Genomic DNA, 27,462 nt, shown 5'->3' on the forward strand with positions numbered 1-27,462 from the left:
TGGTTAACTTTTTCAGTCACTACGAAAAACAACCAACAACTCTCTTTACCTTCACCAGTAATGACCTGAACCACCTTCTAGAAACACATGTCAATGACCATCTATGTCATTTGCAGAGGGAAAAAATTAAAATCAAATTGTGTTCAGAGTATAAATAATTATATGAAGTTAATTATTTCTTATCAGTAGATTTGAAAATAGTTATTGTGAAAATAAAAATTCATGGTGTATGATAATTTTATTGTCCTTTCTTTATATTTCGAAATTAAATTTTTACATTCATAAACACCTCTCTCAAAATAAAAATAAAAAATTATTCTTATTTTTTCTAAATAAAACTTCACTTTTAATAAGGATATATATATATATATATATATATATATATATATATATATATATATATAAAATATAAATAAAATAAATAAAACATAAATATTCAATTATATTTTATCTTTTCCGCTTACTTGAGAAAGTCTGTACAGTAGTGAGCTCTTATATAAGACATTAATATCATTATAATTAATAAACAATACAATTACACAAAACAAAATAAGCTAGAGTTTTAAAAACACTTTCATATGTTCTAATGGACACAAAACAATTCCATATTGCTCTATTCTCTACCAAGATCCCCAAGGGAGGTTTTGATTTGATGAACATACCTGTCACATATCTAGAGAGAAGAAAGATAAATTTTTAAAAAAGATAATATTTTTTCTGAAATGAAATTTAAATAATTAACTTTTTTTTTTCTATTCATAAGCTTTATAATTAGGTAATAAAATAATTGTTCTTCACCTAAATTATACAATTTCTACTATTAAACAATTAACTACATCCATACAGTAAAAAAGTTATTCAATTTGAAATTTTGTTTTCAGATAAAAACAAATACATCTTTTAATCTCTTTGAGACATAGTAATACCAAATTACAAATTTGATCTCCAATAAATTATCTCAATTTAATTCAAAAAGTGTTCATATAATTTATTATAAAGAAAAAATTATACTAATTTTCCAAATACAGACTGTTAGAAAACTAATTATATGTAATATAAGAAAATGTCTTATTAACAACTAATTTTAATGACAACAAATTATTAATCATTGTAGTGACCAATTTAAATGTTAATTTACAAAATAAAAAATTATTGATTACTAAAATAGTCATGATTATAAATAAAAAATTATAGTTAATCTCTAAATTGGTTTTTAAAATTAACTATAAAGATTTTAGTTTGTAAAGAAAATTTGTCACTAAATATTAAATATTAGCAAAAGTTTTCACTACCAAAAAATTTGGTTTATAAGTTAGTCTCTAATTAATTAGTGACTAATTTAACTACCAATTCTATTTTTTATTTTGTAAATTATTATTTAAATTGTCATTATAATAACTAATACCTTTTAGTCATGAATAATTGTTAATAAAGCATTTTCTTGCTTGTTGAGTTAAATTTTAAGATTTTATTTATTTTCAATTCTGAATGAATGTATACACTTTGATGTATGTAAAGTTAATTTGTGCTTAATTTTTACTAAAAAAATTTAAGAGTTATCATAGGTTAACAAAGTTTTTGATAAAGTTTCCTAGGTAAAAAAATATTATTTTATTATTTTATTTTAATTAAAAAATAAAAATCTAATCTGTTTTAATTCTATTTTTAGAAACTATGTTAAATTTGTCAAAAATAAATAAATTGTCAAGAGGTAATTTTCCAAAATTTATAGGTGAGCCTTTTTGTTTATTTATTTATTTACTTAAAAAAACTATTAGTTGAAGTTTTCCAATCACCTAAATGTTGTTGTTTGACTTTTCAAAATATCAATTAATCTGAAAAAGGATTAAAAAATATGACTTATAAAACAAAGAGGCTGCAAGTACGTGAATTAGTTGTAGGTATGGTTAATACTATTATATGACAAATACAAATCACTGCTATAAAACTCTTAAAGAGGCTGCAAGTACGTGTATTAGGTAGAATTTCTTTCATTTATGTTAATTCATGAAGTTTTCCAGAAAGGGATATTAAACATTGGTAAGGAATCTCCTTTTTATAAAGTTTCATGGAAAAGAAATATGTAATTATATTTTAATTTTATTAAAAACAAATCGTCACTATCAACGTTTACAACTGTATCATAATTTTTTTGTGTAATTTTAAGATATTTTAGTTAAAGTACAGTATTAACTCTTGACCAGGAGTACAATGATTCTGTTTGACCCATGCCATGGGAACAACAACGTTGTATTCATATTCAAAGTATACAACAAAAGTTAGTTTTGTTAGGTAAGTTGGTAGCTTTTGGAAAACTAAAAAATAGCTTACCAACACTAAATTATTAAGTTTTTTATTTGATAAACACATTTTCATATATTGTGTTTGACTGCATACCATATAAAACTAGTCGATTTGTTTATAAAAAAATGTTAAATAATTATTTTTTACTATTTCGTATGTAAAAAAGGTTTTGCAATATTTATATATATATAGTAATAAAGGATTACCTATTATTTAATGAATATTATTTTTAAAGTAGTTAAATTAATTAAACCTCCATGAAAATTAGGTGTCCATATTAAATCCTATCCTGGTAATTACATAAATCCTTTGTGTAATTCTTGAATGAATAAAATTAATGTGGCTACCTACCTGTCAACATCACATATACATATATTTGCCTGTGTTTTCCAATGATAATGATAACAAGGAAAAGAAATTACATAGGAAACTGTAACCCTACATATTATATATATATATATAAACAAATACAATTTTATTATGCACTCACATACAATACAATATCACCCCATCACCCTAAACAAACACAGGTTTAAAGATTAAAAATTGAATAATATGTATTCATGTGCAAAGTATTTACTGTATAGTCTCACAGACAATATACATGACTTGGAAATGATTTTCAAACTGTAGTATTTTCTAACTTATAGTTTCTTTAATACTAGTTTTGATTCTTTTTGATATTTTGTTTCATTTCATTTACCTAGTAATAATAATTTTCTAAAAAATACAATTTTTTAAATAAAAGTTTGGCAGTCTAAATGTCATTTTCTCTCCAAATCAATCACATTCTTAAAGTAATAAATCTGTTTAAATAAATGTTGAATATTTAATACTAATCACTTTAGTTGTGTAAAGAACTAATCTAAACAAATTTTAATAATGTTTATTATTATGGTAACAACGATGTTTGCACTTGTGTTGTACTTGCAATATACTCTAAGATTCGTAAGGCTTATTTACTTCTAAAACATTAGCATCATATATCAGAATCATACTTGTAATATCTAACCAAAACAAAAACATAAATAAGGCAGCAAAGAAAAAAAAGTGTACAAGATGAAATCTCAAAAGATTAGTGGTAACCCAAGTCCCACATCGATTAACACTTTGTTGGGCACTTGTGTTTTTTGACAATCCCTTCATTCCCCGCCAGCATCAAGTACTTATCCCTCCTTGTGAGTGTGGTGCACTCAAATCCCAAAGCACCAGCTAACTGTTTCTGTATAAAGTTTGCAACTTCACAGCTTGATCTTCCTCCAGCACATGTAAGTTCTCTGGGAAGTTTTCCAAGAACCTGAATGTAACAGCTTGGCCTCGGATTCATGAGAAAGAAAATAGGGTCCAAGCATTTCAACCCGCTTGCAGTGGTTCCATAGAACATGCTGACATGAGTATTGATAGCAACAGGCACAATCTCATCAGCCAATTCTGCAAACAGTGAGCTGAACCTCAGTAAATAAGGTTCCCTACAAGTTGTTCCTTCAGGACACACCACCAAATCCCCTTCTCTCAGAAGCCTTTGCATTGTTTCACCATCTTTTGTTCTGTCCCTTGTTAGTCTCACTGTCCTTATAGGGGCTATCAACTCAGACACCTTACTCAAGCTGTAGGTCACTGCAGTCAAAGGCTTTGCCAGACATGTGCTTAGGAAAACAGGATCAAGAAGAGTCCTGTGAGTGCAAACATAGAGAACCCCTTGCTTTTGCTCTGATTTTTCAGGGAGAATCCCTTTGATTTGAAGATTTAAGCCACTCCAAACCCCTAATGACAGTGCCCAACCATAAGGAAGTAGAATTCCCAGAAGGATTCTATAAATGGCCAAAACAATTCCAAATGGAAACCACATGAACATGCACAGAGCTGCTGAGGGTGTTGGCAGGAATGCTAGTCTTCCATCATGAAATATTAAGGGCTTTGGATATTTTTCCCTTGGCATCACTGAGCTAGAGTTGCTCTTGCTCTCTTCATTGTTCACCACATATGCTTCCTGCATTGTCATGTAGCTGAAATCAGGCACTATAACAGACTAAATCAAAACATGTCTACTTAATTATAATCTGTGTCAAGATTATAAAAACAGTTTGTGATAATTGTTTTGGTCACGATGTTTGCCTTTGTGCTGCTGTAACGCAATCATCACAGTCCTAGATGTATCTACAGTGACAAATAGTGATGGTGACTGCAATTCAAGACCCTGACATCAATGCAATAGATTTACAGTATTTTGTGCCAATGAAACTTGACAAAAATGGTATATAACACTTTAGGTGAGCTTTGATTAACCTCTCCTAAAATGGTCTTCTTGTTTATTATGGTTTGTAACAAGAGGTGTTGGCCCTTAAGAGCGCTGAACACGCAAGAAGAGTTAAACAGTCAGACTTACCTTGCAAAGGGAGAGGAAAAGATGATCATGAACAGTAGAGCTTCCAATCCCAATATCAGGTTTTGTGTCTCCAAAGTAATCCTTCAGTGCTCTATGCTTCACAAGTAAACCAGAACCAGAAAGAAAACCACTGAAGTAGCAACCAACAGTGTGCAACTCTGTGCCTACAACAGCACCAACGCTCAAATACTCCTTAAGAAACCCTTCCACCATAACTCTAGGCACACTCGTGAAGACAACTTTAGACCCTGCTGAGGCCAGAACCTCGTAAGCATGAAGGTTGAGATTCTCCAGATAAAACTTGGGTAAAACCGCCCTTGATATACTATCCATGGCATTTGTTCTTAGCCCACAAAAGGTGATGAAAGTCATGACCTTAAGTCTTAGCTCATGGTTCAAAATCCACAACACAGGACAAGACAAAAGCAAGAGGAATGCCCTGAAAATGCTGCCACCTTCAAAGGCAACAAGCATGAAATAAGGAAAGAGAGAGTGGGACCTCAAAAGGACTCTATGAATGTCACAAGCCACAAGTGTCTGTGACTCTCTACCCTCAAAATCATATTTGACAACACTAGGGAAAGAGGAAGGTTGAGGGGGTGGTTTGGATGACAAATACCCGAAATGGAACCCATAACTTTTCATTTTTCTTGCTGCTCTATAGTAAGAGTTGGCAAGAAACTGGTACAACACCCACTCTGCAAGCCTCAGGAGCACCATTGGAAACTCCATGCTCTTTTTTCACACCGTTTGATGAAGATGTGTTTGAGAAGGAACCAGAGAGGCAAGAACAGTGAATGGAAGAAGAAGAAGAAGAAGAAGAGTCAAGAGTGTTTATCGGTGGTGAAGAGAAGGGTGAGTAGGGAATATTTATAGAGTCATTAAAAGGGTGCATGATTAAGTTTTGACTGTAGCATTTGGTTAACCACACTGCTGGCATTAACTTCACCTTCCCTTTTTTTTTTCTTTTCTTTTGTTGCCGTTTATAGCATTAGCTTATATCATCTTTCTTTCATGCAAGTGCTCTCTATATGGTGCCAGATAATAGTAGCTTGGCTACTCCTGCCATAAATATAGTAGGTAGGTTAAAATGTTGGTGACCGCCATGGAGAGCTTTTGTATCTCTTTGAAATATTTCCTCAAGCACACGGTGTGCCACTAATTTTAAATGCCGTTGGAATGTGTGTGAATTATCTCTTTGAAAAACACCCTTTGGTCAAACAAATTTCCTTCCAAAACTTCCATTTTTTTTCTCTCTCCCACAATCCAATAGCAAGTTAGATCACCCACATCTTCGAATCATTTGACTTTCCAAAACCAATTACAGAATCATCGCTAGTCAAATTGCAATTGCTTCTATCATTAAAAACCTGTCGTTGACTCTCAGTTCCATTAATATATTCTCAGCACCGTTTCATTTTATGTTTCTGAAATGTGTTATTAACCGTTTGACTTTGTCATGTTATGCTCTGCACTACCTATATGCATTGCATTCCCAAGGCTCTGAACAGTTACAGGGTTCGATTTTAATTTCCCAACCACCGTTCATCTGAAATAAATCAATAGTGATACACTGTTTGAATGTTATGTTGTTTAATTGTTATGTTAATACTTTTGTTTTTGACAGAAAAATCACTTCAACTTAAATGAAGTCGTAGTTATGAGACAGCAATGATGTGATCATGGTTGTAGCAGAGAAATGAGAAGCATGCATTTGGTGTAAATAACTGTGTTTGTTTGATTAATAGAAACCATGCATGGTAGGTAAAAGCAAAATGTAATGACATGCATTTGGTGCAAAATGTTTGAAAAGCTTGAGGAACTTGTTTTTGTGTGTGAAGGTTAGAACAGCAATTCATGTCACCCTCGTTTTGTGGTTTGGTGAAGCTTCAATCATTTGTTTGATATGGCTGTTCAATGCACGTAGTTTGTATGGAAAAAGGTTAAGAAGATTCACGTATCTATGGCTTCTTCTCGTTTCTGTTTTCTCTTTCTTACATCAATAAGATAAGTTTCTTAAAGATGATTTGTATGAACATAATTGGTTGTTACAGAACCATTTGCAACTCACAAGTAATTGTCTCACCCAAGTTGTCTTGTCCATTCATTTGGATAAGGTCATTTGGATAAAGTCAATAAGAATTTGTATTTTTGTTGGATTAGTTTTAATATTTTTTTTAGTTCATTAAAAAGAGATAATTTATTTATGAAGTTGTATGTACAAAATAAATTACTTTAAAAAAAATGTTATGTAAATAATTGTGATTTATTTAGTATGAGTAACAAATAAAGAATTAAAGAATAAAAAACACAAAGTAATATTTTCTGTATGTTTAGATAGAATGGATCATTGTAATTGATTTTTGTTACAAGAGAAATATCGTTAGAATGGTGGGTAGTAAAATCTAAATATTATTGTATATAATAATGGATTGTTTTTCGTATTTTAAAATTTATCTGATATTAAACATAATTTGATTTTATATTAATCAATTTTATGTTATATTAGTATTTAAAAATGAATATTTTTATGCATAATATAATATATAATACAACTAATAATATACTAGAGAAATGCGAGAAAACAAAATACCATTGTTTTTTTTTTAAATAAAAAGGAAATGTTAATAAATACTATGTAACATAAGTTATTAAAAAAACAAAATATTAAACATATTTATATGTAAACTAAATTTAAACATAAATATAAATACATAGGCTTAAAAAAATACGTCACTTATTAAATAGACAAGTTGTTTAGTAATTATTATGATTTTTTTTTTCTTACTGTGAATTTTTTACTTTGAAATTTAAAATTTCAATAAAACTTGTAGATTTTGAATTTTGAATAATAATCGTATTTATTATAGTTTTGGAATTTGGATCAAACTAGGTGATTTGACCAGTCAAATAACAAGTTTGGAAACAAGCCCAGTAAATGTGCAAACCAAGTATTTACAGAACCAATAAGAATCAGTCAAAAACCGGTCAAACTGATAGATTAAACTTTTCAAATCGTGATTTAAAAAAATTAAATTAAATTTATTCTAAATAAAAAAAATACATTTAACAAATTTAAAAATTTCAATGAATTATATTAATTGTAAAATATAATATATTAGTTTTTCAGTTTTGTATTTTTCAAATAAATTTATTTCATAATTAAAATAATTATTATAATACATTTTGTTTAGATTTCTATATTTATTTTGAATGTTGATAAGAGATATAATGACATAAACATATATAAAAGAAATACACGTTTCCCTTACATTTCCGGTATCACAATAGCGTGTACCATGTTGTAGCTCCTGCTTTTTGTTTTGGTTTCAATGTTGAAACAGTAACATAACATAAACCTACCTTCGCCTGTTGCACCCTAAATATTAATATTAAGGTTTAAATATCGATTTAATCATAATTTTCGTTCAGATTTTTTAATTTAGTCATTAATTTTTATGATTTGATTTTAATATTAATAATAATATAAAATTTATATAAAAATTAAATTTATTCTTAATTTTGAAAAAGATAATATTATTTAATTTAAAAAAAATTAAAATTGAATCAAATAAAATTAACAAATATCAAGATGAAATTAAACATTAAAAACTAACTTATTAAATATTAAAAAGTAACTTTATATGTGATATCCACTCTCACAAATAATAATATTGATTTGACATGTAAATATTTTCTTAAAATTAACAAAAATTAAAATAAAATAAAAACACAAAATCACATGTAATAATTATGATTTATCATTCATTAATTATTTAAACAGTATTAATACAAAAATAAATTAAAAAATCTGAGCAAAAATTGTGTGACCAAATAAGTTTCTAAGCCTATTATTAATATTTTTATTTGTTGTTATTTTATAAGTAACATAATTATAATTTTCAAGTTCAAATATTATAATTTTTAAACATAAGTAAAGATAATATATACATAGACACGTGTGTGTATATATATATATATATATATATATATATATATATATATATATATATATATATATATATATATATATATATATATATATATATATATATAATTGTGTAGATACTGTTTAGAATTTATAAATTTATACCTTTTTTAATTTTTTAAAATATTTGTATTCAAACAGTAAAACTGTTTTTTATTATTTTCTATGATGAATTTTTTAAATAAAACCCAAAAAGTAAAACAATTTTATAATTAAAAAAGAACACGAATTCGAATTATATTAATTGAATCATCTTTCAATTTTTTTTTTCGGTTGGGCAGGCCAGTGAAACGCGAGGCCCATTCAAGTGCTCTCATAAAAGAAAAGTCGAATGGGCCGAATAGGAGTAGGCCCATTAGTGTCTGAGTTTCCCGCCAGATATATCTTTATCTTCCCGCCATTTCACTCGTACTCCTGCATTCCTCGGTTTCCCATTTCCCAAATTCAATTCTTCGTTCCACCTCACAGTTTTGGTCGCAAAGAAAATGATCCCACAACAAGAATCCGATTTCAATCTCAATCACCTCAAGCTATATTACGGTTCGTTACTTTCACTTCCCGTTTTTTTCTTTTCCTTTAATCTCCGTATAAAAGTATCATAATTTGTAATGTTTCGTACTGGGTTTGACCTCTCTTCAACGTTTTCTCTTCTCGTTTCCCAGGAAAGCTGTTTCCTTTTGCTGATTTATGCAGATGGGTGTCTTATGGCAACGGTAATATCGCCAAATGTTTGTTTCTGAAGAGTGTACATTCTTAATTCTAATATGTTTATAGTCCCACAAATAAATTGATATCCGTCGTTAATCTCTCTAAAAGAATTGTATAGTTTCTGTTCCCTGTTTATAGAAATATGTTAGACTTTGTTGTCTTTGTTCTTTTCTGAAATCCCTCTCTTTTTGCTCTTTCATTTGTGGAAATAGGAACACACATGGCGCATTTTGTTGTTTTCATAAATGGACATAGTGAACATCTCCTAATTTAGTGATTTAGGACACAATTAACTCTACTTTTAATTTATATTTTACGTTTTTGTGGGAATTATTTGTAGATGCGAAGCACCCTGGTTGTGATCAATCCTATATGGGGCGAAGAGAGTTTTCCTTCACTCTGGTGGATGATATTTATCTGCGGTTCCAATCTTTCAACAATGCCCATGAGCTCGAAAATTCAGTCAAAGAGAAGTCCCCTGTTAAGATAGATATTGGGCCTGTCTACTCTGTTGATGTAATATGCCCCCCTTCTCCAAACCCTCACTAGCTAGACTCCATTGTTATGCAACAAGTTCTTATAATTCATGCAGGAATTACAATAGTGTTTTTTTCTTCATGAATCCTTTTGTGATGATGAGATGTAGCTTTTATTCACTCACCTATTCTGTTCCTTGTGTGTTTTGTCTGGTTCAGCCTGCAAAAAGGTATGCCTATGCGCAGAGTGAAAACAATGTCTTTACCCCAGTTGAGAGGGAGTTAATTTTCGATATAGTAAGATTTTTTCTTTAAGTCTCCAAGTGAAGCCTTTAGCTATCGTGGCCTTCTTCACATTTGACACCTTTTCTTTTTTTTGGGTCTCTGTAGGATATGACAGACTATGATGATGTTAGATACTGCTGCTCAGGTGCTGATGTTTGTCTTGTTTGCTGGCCGTTAATGACTATAGCAATCAAAGTGATTGATACTGCCTTAAGAGGTACTAGTGTGCGTATTATATAGTGCAATTTTGCCATGTATATTCATTGCATTGAAATAATGAGATAGCAGTACATATCTTAACATAGAAAGACCATGGAGTGGGTGTAAATTACCAGGTGGAAATCCTACCAAATAACAAAAGTTTGCCTCCTAATCACCAGGTGACATTACTGGACGTGGTCATCCCTAAACATACTAGGTTTCTTTCTGGTGAAGCAGGAAGAGACATGATTTCTACTTAAAAATTTATGAGTGGTTGTAGTCAGGACTGTGTCTTGTACATTTCATTATTTCAACATCTTATTTACCTGACGTCTTTATTTATGGGGAATGTATGTCTTCGACAGTGCCTAATATACCTTGTTAGAGAAGTCTCGGTGCTTAAGTGAGTCACCCCGCGATATTTCGTATTATTGGATGTTAATTACACCGATTGCATGTTTTGAGGTTCATCAACCATCTCTTTTGTATTTGTTCTCATGCCACTTCTGATCTTTCATTGTGCTAATCTTCGTATCAAAGGTTGCGATTTTCGTTTCCCAGTTCTTTCTGTCCTTTGGGTTCAGATCTTCGTCGTTGTTCGAAAATAGTTAAAACTCCGAGGGATATAGAATATCCAACATGCATAAAATTTACGTACACTAGCTTTGTATGCTGCAACTTTCAGCCTATTTAGTTGTGATTGAACAAAATCAAGTGGGCGTTATTTGGGAGCGTGTGCTTTCTTAGTAACTTTTGCGTTGACTTTTGCTTTGGGGCTACTGTTTCAGATGACTTTGGTTTCAAGCACGTTCTCTGGGTGTACAGTGGACGCAGAGGTGTTCATTGCTGGGTCTGTGATGGGAAGGCAAGAAGGTGAGACACTAAACAATCAAAAGTTATCCTTTGTCTACTTGTGACCGTACACAGTCATAAATTCAAACACCACATTTTCTCATACAGGTTGTCTAATGAGCAGAGAGGTGCTATTGCTGACTATTTTCGTGTCTACAAGGTAAAGTATACTGATGACAAGTGGGTTTCAAATACATGTGGAAGTGTTTGTTGATTTCATATGCTGTCCAGGGCAATGAAAATAGTCATAAGAAGGTTTCTTTGACGGGTGCTGCCCTTCATCCTTTCTTGGCGTAAGTCTTAATGCGAATGATTAACTTTTCGAACCAGATCTCTTATTTCATATCCTAACCTGTATTTTATTATTCCAGGACATCATACACTAATGTTCTCAAAGACTATTTCGAGAAAAATCTGCTTACGGGACAAAATTTACTTGCCACTGAGGAGAGATATGAGAAAATTCTAAGCATGATTCCCGATGAATGTACTTTTTTTTCCGTCCTTCCTTCATATGAACCTTGTTACTTTATTTCCTGCCACTATCTTAGTCGATACACGGTTTACCTTTTGCAGCTATTGCTTCTGAACTTCGGGGGAGATGGCAAGATGGTAGGCGGTCTTCTAGTGCAAAAGAAGACATCAATGTTGTTCGATGGGAACAACTCAAACAGTTGCTGCAATCTGGAAAACATAAGGTATGTAAGATTCCTTTTAGGAAATGCAGTCTGCTCTCGGCAATATTTGTACGAACATTTTAAAAATCGAAAGAGCATGCATGGAACTCTTGAGCAATATTGGTCATGAAATTCTTGCTGTGACCTCCTACAGTTGCTACATGCTTCTTTTATTCATTGAAAACTGTTTGTAAATTGTATGCAATGATGCGGAATTTGCTGGAACAAGCATGATTTGTTGTTTCCATTTATTATTAATGTTTTCCTAATACTTTTTGAAGGCGCAAGGGCTGCGCCGATGTGTTGAAGAGATTGTGTTCTGCTTTACATATCCCAGGCTTGATATGGAGGTTTGTCGATCAACTGCTTCCCTTTTTTCCATGTCCTCTTTTTATCTTTCATATTAATACCATTTGTGTAGTCGAAGTGCCCAGCAATGTCTCTATATTACTAATAACACCTTTTTGTCTAATTTTAAGTTCAGATAGTTCATTAAGACTGTTTATGTTGTAGGTTTCTAAACATATGAATCATTTGCTTAAAGCACCATTCTGTGTACATCCTAAAACAGGTAAGTATCTAATATGTTTATGCACAATTTTTATTGACTTACTGAGTTGATTTTTTTATTTTTCGCTTGAGATTTTCACCGATGACATTATAATCATATGATTTTGCCTTCTGATTTTTAAAAATAAAAGTTCAACTATAAAGCTTTCTACCAGTATAAATTGTTTGATCGAATTCACTATATTTGATTGTTTAGCATTAAACGGTATTCTTCTTTGTTCTAGGTCGTGTTTGTGTACCAATTGATCCAAGTCGGTGCGACGAATTCGATCCTACTACAGTACCCACCCTTTCACAGGTAAACTTATTCTGCTATGATAATTTTCTTACCTGCATTGAAGCGAGGGGAAAACTTTCCACTGGCTCAGTTATTTGCGTAGTTTTCATGAGGGATGTTCCTATTTATTGCTTGACAGTATTTGGAACATGCATAGTGAAATTCGTTCCCTTTTCCAACACATTTTCATGTGGAAAAAGGAAATATCACCTTTTGACATGGCTAAAGTGGGGGTTTAAAGTATATGCCTGTATTCCACCATTGCATTTGTAATTTTGTACCATAAAAAAACTTCTGAACACTTTTTGTCTGAATCTTGCTTGATATTTTGAGCTGTATGCGACATTGCAGCTGATAGAAGAGCTTAATTATGAAAGCTCAAGATCTGATGTTGATGGTGGTAAGTTAATTATACTCGAACAATCAAATTTTCCTTTTTGTAAAATCTTCACATTGCCATCATCTTGGACTCTTCGAGTTCAGATTATGTACATTGATATGCTCCCTCTAATGCTAATTGCAACCTGGATTCCAATACAATTGAAAGTGGTTTAATAATACCTTGTTTGATGGCAGAATTGAATAGAACTTCGCTTGGAAATGCCATTACGCTCTTCAGATCGTCATTCTTACAGCCTTTACTAAAAGCCTGCAAGGTATATTTTCACCACTGCACTGAACTGCATTAATTTATCCTCAATACCATTATTATAGCCATTTGGATATCATTTGAAAGGAGTAATACGGGAATGCTTGAAACGCTGACTCATTTACTGTTTTTATTTATACATATTTTTTGGACATTACAACTCAAATTCATCAAAACATTTGTGTTGAAGCTGTTTATCTTAATAACTTGATACCGTATTATTACAGATTCGGCATTCAAGTGTACCTAGCATAACTATTTTAAATGATGAATATTGCAGGAAGAGATAGAAAATTCGTATAACTTAAAATTGCAGCAGTCAAAGAATTCCCTTGGTTGGTAGAGTCACGAATGCTTCATATTGGTTTGGTTAGATAGAGCTGTCTCGAGGTCACATCAATTGACACAATCAAAAGATGGAATGTTCATGGCACTGTTGAATTATCAAGAAGCATTTTAACTCTTATATTTTCATACAACTGCAACCGTTCTTCTGGTGAGAGAAAGGAATTAGCATGAGTGAGTGCCACTGAAATTATCTTTATAGAAATTCTGGTACATGACCATGCAAAGTGTTGTCATGACATTCCACTAAAAAATTATTGTAATTACTCACTGTGCTGAATCTGCTACATTATTTCACATTGCGTAGCAACTAAGGGAAAAAGTCGGCAGGCAGATGGCAATGTATCTCAGACATTTTAAATGATAGTTTTTCTTACCATTATTGTACTGAAATTGAAAGTTATGGTTTCATACAGCAATGTGTTGTACAATTTCAATTGACTGTGTCTGTTATTCTGAATGTAACTTGATAATATATTAAAAGGAAACTTTAGCTGGTTATAATTTACACAGGTCCAAACTACAACAATCTTGTTCAATTGTGAATGGCCAATAAAACGGTGATAATTAGTAAGAAGGGTTGTTCAATGATGATATTTGATTTGAATGCAGAATATGGAAAGGTAAGAAATGTAAGAAACCTTAAACTTACGTGAAGTTTGATTTGATGAATAAGAAGAAAAATAGAAGATAGAAATAGAGAGAGCAAGCACAGGTAGGTAGGTGCAACCGACAGTGAGAAGGTCCTACATCTGCTCTGCTCTTAATAGAATATTCTTGCTGCCTACTTATATCTCTACATGTATTCTTCTACTAAAATACGCCTACATGTATTTCCACGCCAAACTTAAAAGGTCAAATATGTCAATCCTTCATCATCCAAATTAGGTTTCTTTCTTTTTTAATCTGCAGCCACCTCTGTTGAGATTAATGTTTTTAGTGTATCATAAAATCTTTTACTAAAGAGCTGCTTTAAATTAAAATCTATTTAAATAATTTAAATGTTAATTAATATGGAATGAACTATAAACAACTTCAGAAATTATAAAACCTAATAAATAATCAATAAGTAATAAGGTATTGGGTGCCAAAATTCTTGTGTTTCATTATTGTGCCACGTCACAATCTTTCCTTTCTCCCTTTCCTTAAATTAATTTAAATAACCTGATGTTCTATTGTGTCAATATTTTATTGGCTAATAGAAGATTTTTGTTGTCATTGTTTACTATAACATTATTATTGAAGAAAATCCAAAGCAGTTTGCTTTTAAAAAATATTATGTATTTATTATAAAGAATTTTTAAATCCAAATCTCAGATTGATAAAGTCTGGTTTCTTGTTGTCTGAATAAAAAAACGCAACCTGGATTTATTAATACTATTTTACTGTTGTTGTTACGTCACCTTGCATAACCTCCAATCCATTGAACCCTGAATTATTAATATTATTGTTTTTTCTTTATTTTTTTTAGGCAATGTTGTCAAGAATGCGTTTTCAGTGTAGATAAAATGTCCATTTTGGAGGTTATGGACAACCTTTCATGCAACCTAACACCCAGGTTAGTAGATTCTTGTGATGTCTTTTTGTTACATTTTTTTTTAATTTATAAATCCAATAATCTGCAACGCCATATTTCTAGAATGATAATAAAGACTTTATCAATTAAAATAATTATATGTTTTATGAAGCCATATGTTGATGCATGACTCATGAATCCATATAGCGTGAGCGTGAAATATGCCTTACACGTGTCATGTAAGCATGCTCATGCTGTTCCCCACTTTAATATTTCTCAAATTTACACTAAATTAAAGTAAGAGAAAACACTAATGTATTCCATCACTAAATTTACTTCTTATGGAAGAGTGGAAACTACTGAATGTAAACTTTTAGTATTTTTAAATTGTATATTTTAATTTCAAAGATATACTATTCGTATTTATTTTTAACATGTATTTTAAATATGGAATGTGATCGTTCGGGAAATTAAAATATAAACCTTACTTTACAAAGTATTTGTTAAATGAAATTTTCAAAGATATTACACTAACGAGATCTTGAAGATGTTACTGATACATACTATTGAACATTAAGAAGTTGATTTATTGAATAGTAAATGTCTGAATTTGCAGTGGATATATCATTGTTTTGATTTTGAAAACGATTTACTCTGTGTGGTTAATTAGAATGTCTGGTATTGTTGTGGAAGTAAAGTAAGTGTAAAGGAAAAGAAAGGTTCAAGTTTATACCATATATTAATTTATTGCTAAATGTTCACTATTTGTGATGCATAGCTTTAGGATCAGAGGGAAAAGAAAAAAGGTTAAAGTTAATTAATGTATAAGACAACATTTTGATTGTGATTTTTTTATTATGTTCATGAATGTCTCGGGATCTGTCTAAAGAAAGTCTCATTCATATTTGACATGATTTATTCAATTATGTTTTGTTATTTGAGATGTCTGAGGTATGGATTCAGTGAAATGAAAGGCTGTATTTGAAATTACAAAAAGAATATATTTAAATTTAATAGTATGACTTAATTTTAAAATATATATTTTATTTTCTATTTTGAATAAAAGAAAATTGGTTTTATTTTTTTAATAGAATGACTAATTCATCTTATACAGAGTCAATTCAAAATAAAACCAACCTATTTGAAACTTTTATAATAAAGTAAAAGACTAGATTTAGGACACCAATCCAAAACCTCTCATTTAAAATAAGTTTTTTTTTTTAAATTATACCTAATTCACATATTAATATTGAATTTTAATCATACATTTTTGTGAGATTATTAATGCCATGGGTATTATTAACTATTTGGTGTCACTTTTAATATTATTAGTGTTATCATTATTTTGACGTTTATAGCTAATGATAACACGATAGTAAATATATGGCTAGACATATGTTTGTAATTTTGTTCTTAAGGAAATAACTGATAAATATAATATTAAACTAACATGACTAAATCAACGAGATACTTTCCCAATTAAAAATATCAAAATATTTATTATTATTATTATTATTATTATTTTTATTATTTTTATTATATTTATTATATGTACTTTTACTTTTACCATCGTATCATTTTTAATCTTGATTTAAGAATGATTATTATTTGTTCCGCGTGATTTTACATGAAGGAATTAGTAAAAAGGTAAACTTGAATCTTAAAATTGTACACAGATTTTAATCTAGTTATGGAATTTTAATAAATTAAAATAAAGCTTCTGAATTTTATTTATATTATTTATACTAACATAAAACACAGAGATCACATCTGTATTTTTAAAATATATCTGATATTATATTATTAGTAAGTGATGATATTATAATATTATTAAATTAATATATAAAATAAAATTATATTTATTAAAAATAAAATAAAATATATCATAAAAAATATAAAATAACAATTGATAAAAAAATAAAAATAAATAATTTTATAAAAAATATATAAAATAATGATCAATTTTTAAAAAATTAATAAATAATTATATTTTAAAAAATAAAATTAAAATTTTGAAATATAAATACAAAATAGATATTATTATAATTATCTTTATATATTATTATAAATTTATCCCGTATTTCAACTAGATTCTTACACATCATCACTAAAATGATATTTAATTTATATACATTATTATTAAAATACAATTCAGTTCATATATTTAAGAATTACATTATATTTTAACAATAATAAGTAGAATCTGTTTAAAATGAAAGATAGATGTAAAAAAACTATTTTTTTGGAGACATTTTATTTATTTATTAATATTTAAGGATTACACAGACAAAATATACATTTTGAAAGAGCGAAAAGATTATTCAGCTCATAAATTGTTAAAAATATTTATGAAAATGAAAATTATGACATTTTAATATTTTGTAAGGTGACACGTGTTTGGCACATTCCCTATGCCATGTAAGTTGGAGAGGAGACAGACAGGTAATTCCAGAACAGTATCTGCCATCTTACTTCGTAACCAGGTTTTAGGAGCCTAAATTTACGAAACCACCCTCCACACTCTCTCTTAATACCAAATACGCCACTTCGGTATAATAAGAATCCATACCATATCCGTATCTCACAAGCGAATGCGAAGCAGAGAGAGAGAGAGAAGTGCTACCCTCTCATACAACTCAACAAACAACTCATTCCAACAACGAAGCCTTTCAAAATTTTCACTCTTTCTCCTTGTGTCGGTGTACTCCTCTTCCGGGCCACTCGTTTTAGCTTCTTCAAACGCGCTTTTTCTTGAAGAAGCTCTTCTGGGATCTGAGTGTGGGGTGAGAGAGAGAGAGAGAGAGATGGGTGAGTTTTGTCTCTGAGTTAGATCTACTTCGCTTCACGTGCCAGTTTGGTGTTGGAATTGGAGGTGGGGTTGTGTTTGGATTCTGTGTGGGTTGAAGGAGCTGGGGTAGGGAGGGTAAATGTGCTTCGGTTTTGTTTTATGTCAAAATTGAACCTTACCTTTCTATGTCTTTCCTATTGGTGGCTTAATTTGTAGTGCCTGTTGTCTCAGAATGCAGCAAGATCACAGAAAAAAGGTGGATTTCTTGTTTGCTTTCCTCATTATGCTTCACTCTTATTAGTTGCTTCACTAAAAAAATTGCTTTTTTCAACTCTTTCTCTGTCCCTCAATGAATGATGAGGGTGCCCTTTTTGTATCTAAGCAGAGTAATGAATGATGAAACTAAAATTTTGTCTCCTTCTCTGTTGGTGGCTTACTTCTCAGAATTCTAGATTACTTAAGTCTAGGCGTGGAAGTGAGGCTCTGCTGAGTTTCTTCCATGGGGGCTTGTTATGATGTTAGTTAGCTCTCAACTCATATTTAGTCCACCAGTGACATAATTTCTCTCCCCCACGCGATTTTTTGTTCACAAGGTCTTTATTTTTGGCACCATTTTTGTAGGGGTTTAATATGTTCATGAATTTTGCGAGGTTCTTCTTTTTACTTGTTAGATTGCATTCCTGGGGTTGATCTTCCATCTCAATCAACCCACCCTTTTTCTTTTCTTTGTTTATACGTCTTCTGAGATGTGTTTTGCACGCTTTAGGTACGTTGTACGATATTGACTCTCCCAAATAAACGTTGGTGAATGACAACAAATGGTGAGTTGGGGAAGAGAAAAGTTATAGTATAGGAATTGTGATGTGTTTATGGTTTTAATCGCTATATTTTCTCCTTTTGGCTGGCGAAAGCTGGGGACGGGGAGTGAGGCCGTTTATGGTGACAATGTGTTTCTTTATCTTTATTGTTTGTTATTTTGCTTGTGTTAGTCCAATCTATGTTGCTGATGTGACCAGATTACTGAAAATATAGTTTCTAATCCGAGTCTATGATTCTTCAATGCCGAGTTAGTTCCATAATGTAAATAATATGGCACACGCAATTTTTTTTTTTGTTTAATGTGTAATGAGCTTATGTATGGATCATGGATTCTGAGATATAGCAAAGAATGTTTATTTATTATTTTAATTTCAATTTATGTACTTTGAAAACTTGTTTCCGATTTGTTGCTTTAGCTTGATTTATTAACGTTTGTAGATGACCAAATTTGGGCATGCCTGATTTTCCTATTTGGATTACTTTTATATCTTTGCAACAGGGTTCGATGGAGATGGAATTTTTCTCCGATTATGGCGATGCCAACAGGTACAAAATTCAAGAGGTCATTGGGAAAGGGAGTTATGGTGTTGTTTGTTCAGCTATAGACACTCATACTGGCGAGAAAGTAGCAATTAAAAAGATACATGATATCTTCGAGCATGTATCTGATACTGCTCGTATTCTCCGTGAGATAAAGTTGCTTAGACTTCTTCGACATCCTGATATTGTTGAAATTAAGCATGTTATGTTGCCACCTTCGAGGAGGGACTTTAAGGATATTTATGTCGTTTTTGAGCTAATGGAGTCTGATCTGCATCAAGTCATTAAAGCCAATGATGACTTAACAAAAGAGCACTATCAATTTTTTCTTTACCAGTTACTTCGAGCACTGAAGTATATTCACACTGGTATTCTTCAATATCTACTAGTTACTTCTTCATCAATATCTTATTTGAATGCACATTGTGTTGCTAATAATAGCTATATATACCTTGTTTTCAGCACTTGAATGAAATGTAATTGAAATTGCATCATTCCATTGCATTTCTCTTTACAAAGATGTCAGCATTATGTATATCAGTTTTTTTTTGTCTATTGTTGCTGACTTTTTGTTTTTACCACGTGGCTGGATTTCCTTAAACTTATACGATTTGACCAGAATGTTTTATTAATTCATTTTCCTTTTTTATATTTTACTCTGTGTATTAATCAACTTAAGTTTGCTGACTTCAATGCCAGAATTATTGCTCATCTAATATTTGTCAACAAACATTGCAGCAAATGTCTATCATCGAGACTTGAAGCCAAAGAATATATTAGCCAATGCAAACTGTAAACTTAAAATATGTGATTTTGGGTTAGCCAGAGTTGCTTTTAGTGACACGCCAACAACTGTATTTTGGACGGTATTCCATGATAAAATTTCCTGTTTGTTTCATACCAATTTTACAGCTTTGCTAGAGAACAGATAGCTGATGTTTTCTTGCTTACTTAATATATTATTTCTATAGGATTATGTTGCTACACGGTGGTATAGAGCACCGGAGCTATGTGGATCCTTTTACTCGAGGGTATGACTTTTTCACGATTCTTTTGAATATCATATAAAAGAAGAGAACCAAATTCTGCATAGTCTTGAATCTCCACACCCTAATTCATGCTCAATAGTTTTGTGTAGAAATTTCATATCAACACATGATACATGCTTTCTGTTATGTTCTTTCCCCTCAATAGCTAAAAGTAAGACCCAAGACCAATCTGTTATTTATTATTAATTATTAATCCACTGGTTTCTAGTTTCTGTTAGTTTTGTGTCTTCTGGTGGGTTAACGCTAAGGTATTGAATGCAGTATACTCCAGCAATTGATATTTGGAGTATAGGTTGCATCTTTGCTGAAGTATTGATAGGAAAGCCTCTTTTTCCTGGAAAAAATGTTGTGCATCAGTTGGATCTGATGACAGATCTGCTTGGTACGCCCTCGCTTGATACGATATCCCGGGTAATTGTTTTTTCTCTGTAGAGGGAAACTGTCAGCATTTGCTTAACTTAATTTTACCAACATCATCGTTGTTTTGGTGACAATTTTGAATCTTTGTGTTGCATGCAGGTACGCAATGATAAGGCAAGGAGATACCTGACTAGTATGAGGAAAAAACAGCCTATACCATTTGCACAAAAATTTCCTAATGCAGATCCTTTAGCACTACGACTACTTGAAAAGTTGCTCGCCTTTGATCCGAAAGACCGGCCTACTGCTGAAGAGGTTTGTTATATTGTTCTCTATGCTTTGTTTGTGTGTGTTGAAAGATTATTGTAATTACATAAGTAACTATTTCTGGAGCTTATGCTTTTACTTTTGGGGTTTGGACAAATAGAAATGTGTGACTTTCTTGGTAAAGAATTTTGAAGGATTTGGCATTTTCAGGCATTAGCTGATCCTTACTTCAAGGGACTTGCGAAAGTTGAGAGGGAACCATCATGCCAGCCTATTACAAAAATGGAGTTTGAATTCGAAAGGAGAAGAGTCACAAAGGAAGAAATTGGAGAGTTAATTTTTCGTGAGATTCTAGAGTATCATCCTCAACTATTGAAAGACTACATAAATGGAACAGAGAGAACTAATTTTCTTTACCCAAGGTTTTTATTTTTTGTTTTCGGTCCATTCTTCAACTGGTTATCCTTTTTTCCTTAGTATATCTATTATTCTTCTCCTTACCTTAATTGGTGCTTATTCTTCACAGTGCTGTTGATCAATTCAAGAAGCAATTTGCTCATCTTGAGGAAACTAGTGGCAAAAGTAGTCCAGTTCTGCCACCTGAAAGAAAGCATGTATCACTTCCCAGGTAATTCGTTAATGTAGTAACTCATTGGATTTTAGTTGTCACTTATTATTATCATGCGTTGTTGGCAAAAAGCTCTTTTGATTATATTATATCTAACACAGGATTGAATATTCTATTATGATTGTTGAGTACACTAATGACTATATGAGATGATGCTTAAGAAAATTATGTTATCTGTAAATAGGAACTGACACATACAGACAAATGTTTTTGATGCGATAACAGTTCTAGTTTTATCTTCCATGTGCATAGATGCTACCACTGTTTAAAACTTGACTGGTCAAGGTATTAAATAATAATTTAATAAATGCATAAAATATATTAAAGAAACATGATATCTTAATTTTGTAAGGCTAAAAGCTAAAGCTGAAACGCTGTTTTATAGATTATTGACATTTGACACACGCAAAAAAAGTGCAAATCAAATATAATACTTGTGTCTAAATTTCAACATTACACAACAATGTCTACTAACAACAGTATCAATTTTACATTTATAATTAAAAAATGATAATTAGTATTTTAAGTTTTCTTTATGTCATTTTTCTAAGAAGTAAGAAAAGGTGTCTGTTAAGTATTTTTTATAGGTTCACTAGGAACTGATTTTTGGCTTTTTTTCATTGATTTTCTTGTTCATTGACTGATTTGTCTTATGGTTATGGCTGATTTAGTGGTATATTTGGACTGGACGCAAGAACGATTTACTGATTTTTCAATTAAATCGGTGAATTTGGTGTTGGTTTTAGATCATATAAAATTACTATACATTTTTCTATGATGCATTAATGTAAGATGTGGTTGACTATATGGATGATGAAGTGACGTGCACGACTTGCAAATGCACTGAGTTATTTCAAACCTGTTATAGATATTTATCTGAGCCATAATTTCATTGTCATTAATGGGAAGCTTAATTAGATTACATAACACTAAAATTTTTCTTGTTTGATTTCCTTATTTTCTTTTTGGAATTACTGACAGGTCAACAATTATACATTCAAATATAGTACCCACAAAAGAGCAATCAAATATTGCTTCCAGCAAAATCAGGCAAACAACTGAGGAACACAGCAATAATTCGAGGGATACAGAAAACCCTGCGCCAAGGTCCATTCAGGGTCTGCAAAAATTTTCACATGGTATGTCATTGTTATCATTTATCATCATCGTGCTTTGTCAGGTTTATGAGCATTGTCAGTAATCAACTAGCAAACATTCTTGTTTTCAGCAAAACCTGGTAAAGTTGTTGGGCCGGTTATTCCATACGAGTATGCAAGTGTTGTCAAGGGTTCATATGAGCCCAGGACATTTATGAGAGCTTCTGTTCCTCCTTCTCAACCTACTCCCCCGACAAATCATTATCAAAGATTAACCTCTGGGAAACAAGAAAGGTCAGCAACAGAAGCTGAGAAGTGTGTGTCTTTACAATCAAAACTTGCACAGCAATGTTGTGTGAATGGCCAAATAGCACCAGAAACAGCTATAAATATTGATTCCAACCCTTTTTTCATGACACGAGCAGGAGTGAACAAGATAGAGCAGGATGACCGAATAGCCATTGACACAAAGTTGCTGCAATCAAAAGCTCATCAATATGGTGGGATTAGTACAACTGCTCATAGAAAGGTTGGACCAGTACAATATGGTATTACAAGGTTGTTCTAGAAGAATGTTGGCTTGTGAATAGTTTGGCCACGTGGAGCAATCCTTGTCGAGCACAAGAGAAGTTTCTTTACAGTGGAGAAGTAGTAGTCTCTGGTGGTGGTGCTTTGTGTAAGATGATTACATGAGTTAGTGCTACTTTCCCAGAAAGAAAGAACCAGCTTTCTCTTGTCAAACCTTGTAAAACCTTGTAAACATTTTAGTTATCAATAAACTGAACAACCGAAATTGAGTTCTATCTTGTAATTCAATCCACACAACCCTTTCCCTACATATTTTTCCTTTTTAAATTTCCTGCAATGACTATTTTGCAAATGGACATAAATAAATAAATAAATCAGACTGGTACATGTACTTGTAAAGATGTTAAAATTGCTACTTGTTTTATGCGTGTTATGCTCACGGGATATAAAGGAGATTCATTGTTTAACCATAGTGGTTTAATCCCCTTTGGCCATTATAAAAACATATTCCTCACAACTTTCTTAAACAACTGGATTCCATTTAAAACATTATCAATGGCTCAAATTCTATTGAATTTTTCTCACCTACTCATAATAACTATTCATCCTTGAAAGTAGGTTTGGTGTTTGCATGATTTGCTTCTATTTTTGTTTTTTGTGTTACTAAAAGAAACAGACATTTCTTTATTTTATTGAAAGAGAAATACCCGTAACATACCCTTTTTAAGATGTAACTACGGATCATATGGTTCAGATTAAAATGCCAAGTGATTTTAGATCAATGGTTCAGATTACTCTTCACATTTTGAATAAACTTTATTTAGAAAAATTTAGTTGAATTATGGATAGGTGGTGATCCAAGTAAATTAAGTAATAATTTTTGGTCAGAAAAATGTGAAAAGAGTATGTTTTGCTACCACTGGTGTTTATTGAAATGGAACCCCTCAAACAAATAGTTTTAGCATTTGATTGAATGCGACATCACTGTATTTCATACGATTTTGAAAATATGAACAAACATGTGGCCACCTTTAGCCTCCTGGAGCCACATTGCGCTTCCATGTGGAGGAAGTTACTGCAGCTACCTTTTGGAAGCTCTATCTATTAGGTACCTACACAGGATAAGATTAACTTTATGTGGAGGCTAGCTTTCAGAATGTACATCCACTTATAACTCTTCTTTTTTTTTTCTTCTTCTTACTTCAGAATAGTTAAATTGGTAACGGTGGAAAGTGTGATGCAAAGAGACTTGTGACTAGTTACTATCCTATCACAAAACCTGGTGCATCACTCCTGTCACAGTAATGTTGCATTGCATGGCTCTGAAATGTAAAAACATTTTGTTGGTTGATTTACATTAATCATTCATTTAAGTGATGGATTAAAAGCATTGGACAAGAATGTCCTAGAAAATGAGGTAAATTTGAATTTGAAACAGAGAGTTGAGATAATGCATTTGAATGATTTGGTCGCTTGTTTATTGTTTGGCATTTACTGCATATGCAACTGCAAACAAGGCGGGGCTCACCAATAAAAGTCTGAGTCAGTTCATGTGCTGACCATTAAGTTATAAACAGGTTGAGAAAATCCTCATTCCTCCCTCCCTCCATGAATATTCCTCACCAGCTGCAAGCATTTATTTTCCTTTTTCTAAACCTCATTGCTCATATTGTTGCAATAAGTTTTTGCTCCACTGCCATCTTCCTTCATTCACCTACACACCCTAAAATGGATGACAAAACTTCCCTTTTTCTTGTTACAACCTTTTGTGGTGCCATGCCTGCCTAGTCACTCCTATTCACAGAATTTTCTTTAACTAAAGATGTTTAATTCACTATTTGGCTATCATCATTCACTCACACCTAAGTAAACAAAAAACAAAGATATATACATTCACCAAACCAAGCTGTACACACCAGATGTATGCATTAACGGGTCACAGAAACTATTAAAATGAAATTCTGATTCTGATATGAAAATAACAGCAAAGGAATTATGTACAAGTTTTTTTGCTCATAAGTTGAATGTGGTTAATATTTGTAATTACAATGTTTTACCAGTGTGGTGATTAGGTTGTAGGGGGAATAATGGAAAGATGTCTATAGGTAGCCCTAGAGGCCTACCATGTGAGAGTTTCGTTTGTTTGCACAGTAAGATGATTTTGAAGATGGTAATGTGTCCAAAAGAAGAGTGAGGAGGATGAATAAATAACCGGGAAACAGGGTCTGATGATGCAAATGGTGAACAGAAACAAAACTCAGGTAGGATGTCCACACATGTTTTTGCAGATAGATTAGATGTATGATATTGAATTACAATAGCTCTCTCATCAATGATATACATGCCAAGACCCTTTGTAACAATTTCATTGAAATTTCGTACAAGAAATGGTGGTACGGACCCCCATTACCTTACCACCCGGAAGCAAAAAAGAAAAATAATGAAGGATTGAAAAAATTGTGTGGCATTAAATAAAAAGAGTAGTGTAGTGTGTGAATGTGACAAGAACAGAGGGATCCGAGTGGGTCTGAGCACATGGAGTCCCATATGCCCAACACAACCAAATCTCTCATACAATCCCAATGACCCAATCCGCCGATTGGTTTCCTTCTTGGAAACACCACCACCTCCCCTCTCTGATTCTCCACCACACTCTCACAGGGCCACACCATCCATCACTAATTACGGAACCCTCACTAAAGCTGCAACACCAATCACCACCATATTAACAAACACTTACACATACATGCATCAATCATCTCATCTCATCTCATTTTTTCTTTTCTTTTCACTCTCTCCCAATCAAAGTTACAACACCACTCACTCACTAACCAATGTGTCTAAAGCTTTTAATCCACCACTACTACTACTAACTACTACCCTTTGTGTTAAAATAATCGAATGTAATTGCAAACATTAAAAAGCTACTGTCTTCAAAATCTGTAATCTTTTTCTCTCTCTCTCTGTAAATTACTTTCTCACAAACATTACCCACCAGCTTTCAGCACCGTTCACTTTTTTTTTTCTTTGTTTTCTTTATCCTTCACTCACCATCAAATAATGGTTTTTTTTTTTTGGCTTGTACATCATATGATGACTCAATTTTTATCTGTGTTCTGACTGTCAAATTTACCATCTGGGCAACTTTGTTTATGAGAAAGAAAAACAAAAAACTGTCATTCAAGGCAGTTGATAGATTTCCTTCAGATTACTGATATTTTTATACAGGCATTTATTGTTATGGATGCGACATAATCAATCATTTAATAAAATACTGTGGCGATGTTCAATTAACTTGTTTATGCAGAGAACCAAGTTGTCCTGAATTAGCTAAGCAGAGTGTTTGATTTCCCTCAAATGACAAGTTGTTAGTTTAATATGGGTTGGGATTGATATGATTGTAGCATTTTGCATGATTAATTTGGCCTAAAAGGGTTAGAAGGGGGTTTTGTGGGGCTCAAGGTGGGGTCACCGGAAAGAAAACACGTGGCAGTCATGCGAAGGGTGGTGATGCAGATCATATGGCATATGAAAGAGAAGAGAAGAGAGTGGAGAGGCACATGGGTGGGTGTTAGGTTCAAGGAATTCATGTGAGCACATGTGCTTTCTTCCCTTTGTTTTGTGTCCTGTGGGACCATTTTTTATGCTCTCACATCTCCACTCCTCAACGGGGTTGCATTTTCAGTCACACTTGTAAACTTTATACTTTCACCTTTACCTCATTTCAATCTTACTAGCTAAGAATCCTCACTTTCCCATCCCAACACACACTTCATAGACTATTACCATCATGCATGTGTTTAACATGTTATAATCAACCATAAATATCTCATCTTTTCTGCTAAAATATGCCATTTCCCATTATCTTCTCACACAGACACACCCCCTCTGTGATCCTTGGAAGAAAACAGTGAGCAATGAAGATGTAAAACACAATGGTAAAAAATGAAAATGTGGTTGCTTACTGCATGAAAGAGGAGGTGAAAAATTGATGAGGTGGAAGAGGGTGTTGGTGTGGAGCGTGAAGGCCACCTCATGCCCCAATCCAAAACTTGGGGGCTTCTTCTTCTTGTGTTGTGAGGCCAAAACCAGTGGGGCCAGCTTCGTTGGCATTGACATTTCTAGAGCTCAACAATAATTTAACATCTTCCT

At 32.0% G+C, this 27,462-nt stretch overlaps 3 protein-coding genes across 3 annotated transcripts; 2 read left to right on the forward strand and 1 right to left on the reverse strand.

Moving 5' to 3' along the window:
• Positions 1-3,247: 3,247 nt before the first annotated feature.
• GPAT1 (glycerol-3-phosphate acyltransferase 1) lies at positions 3,248-5,643 on the reverse strand. Its single transcript, XM_028084065.2, has 2 exons — positions 4,691-5,643; positions 3,248-4,294 (listed from the first exon to the last, which is right to left on the reverse strand). The coding sequence occupies exons 1-2, from the start codon at positions 5,420-5,422 to the stop codon at positions 3,407-3,409; spliced, it is 1,620 nt and encodes a 539-aa protein (XP_027939866.2). The 5' UTR covers positions 5,423-5,643; the 3' UTR covers positions 3,248-3,406.
• Positions 5,644-9,090: 3,447 nt separating this feature from the next.
• POLA3 (DNA primase POLA3) lies at positions 9,091-13,987 on the forward strand. The gene is made up of 16 exons (XM_028083637.2): positions 9,091-9,218; positions 9,341-9,391; positions 9,727-9,902; positions 10,082-10,159; positions 10,253-10,364; positions 11,137-11,221; positions 11,309-11,360; positions 11,432-11,493; positions 11,572-11,687; positions 11,777-11,898; positions 12,159-12,227; positions 12,391-12,448; positions 12,672-12,745; positions 13,076-13,124; positions 13,301-13,380; positions 13,654-13,987. Exons 1-16 carry the CDS (start codon positions 9,164-9,166, stop codon positions 13,714-13,716), a joined length of 1,302 nt encoding a protein of 433 aa, XP_027939438.1. The 5' UTR covers positions 9,091-9,163; the 3' UTR covers positions 13,717-13,987.
• Positions 13,988-17,813: 3,826 nt separating this feature from the next.
• LOC114194331 (mitogen-activated protein kinase 20-like) lies at positions 17,814-23,593 on the forward strand. The gene is made up of 10 exons (XM_028084485.2): positions 17,814-18,278; positions 19,341-19,749; positions 20,120-20,247; positions 20,353-20,412; positions 20,692-20,841; positions 20,950-21,105; positions 21,268-21,479; positions 21,584-21,685; positions 22,667-22,824; positions 22,914-23,593. Exons 1-10 carry the CDS (start codon positions 18,255-18,257, stop codon positions 23,348-23,350), a joined length of 1,836 nt encoding a protein of 611 aa, XP_027940286.2. The 5' UTR covers positions 17,814-18,254; the 3' UTR covers positions 23,351-23,593.
• The last annotated feature ends 3,869 nt before the right edge of the window (positions 23,594-27,462 follow it).

Source organism: Vigna unguiculata, chromosome 8, assembly GCF_037176805.1.
Source record: "Vigna unguiculata cultivar grain cowpea cultivar isolate G323 ecotype 2 chromosome 8, ASM3717680v1, whole genome shotgun sequence".
NCBI classification, from domain to species: Eukaryota; Viridiplantae; Streptophyta; class Magnoliopsida; order Fabales; family Fabaceae; genus Vigna; species Vigna unguiculata.

Bases quoted from the DNA above. Each gene is read 5' to 3' on its own strand.
- GPAT1 (XM_028084065.2), bottom strand. From the start codon at position 5,422: ATGGAGTTTCCAATGGTGCTCCTGAGGCTTGCAGAGTGGGTGTTGTAC. The intron at 4,295-4,690 runs GTAAGTCTGACT...ATGACAATGCAG, and splicing joins TTTTCCTCTCCCTTTGCAAG to GAAGCATATGTGGTGAACAA.
- POLA3 (XM_028083637.2), top strand. From the start codon at position 9,164: ATGATCCCACAACAAGAATCCGATTTCAATCTCAATCACCTCAAGCTA. The intron at 12,228-12,390 runs GTTTGTCGATCA...TTTATGTTGTAG, and splicing joins ATCCCAGGCTTGATATGGAG to GTTTCTAAACATATGAATCA. The intron at 12,746-13,075 runs GTAAACTTATTC...GCGACATTGCAG, and splicing joins CAGTACCCACCCTTTCACAG to CTGATAGAAGAGCTTAATTA.
- LOC114194331 (XM_028084485.2), top strand. From the start codon at position 18,255: ATGCAGCAAGATCACAGAAAAAAG. The intron at 19,750-20,119 runs GTATTCTTCAAT...CAAACATTGCAG, and splicing joins ACTGAAGTATATTCACACTG to CAAATGTCTATCATCGAGAC. The intron at 20,413-20,691 runs GTATGACTTTTT...TATTGAATGCAG, and splicing joins GTGGATCCTTTTACTCGAGG to TATACTCCAGCAATTGATAT.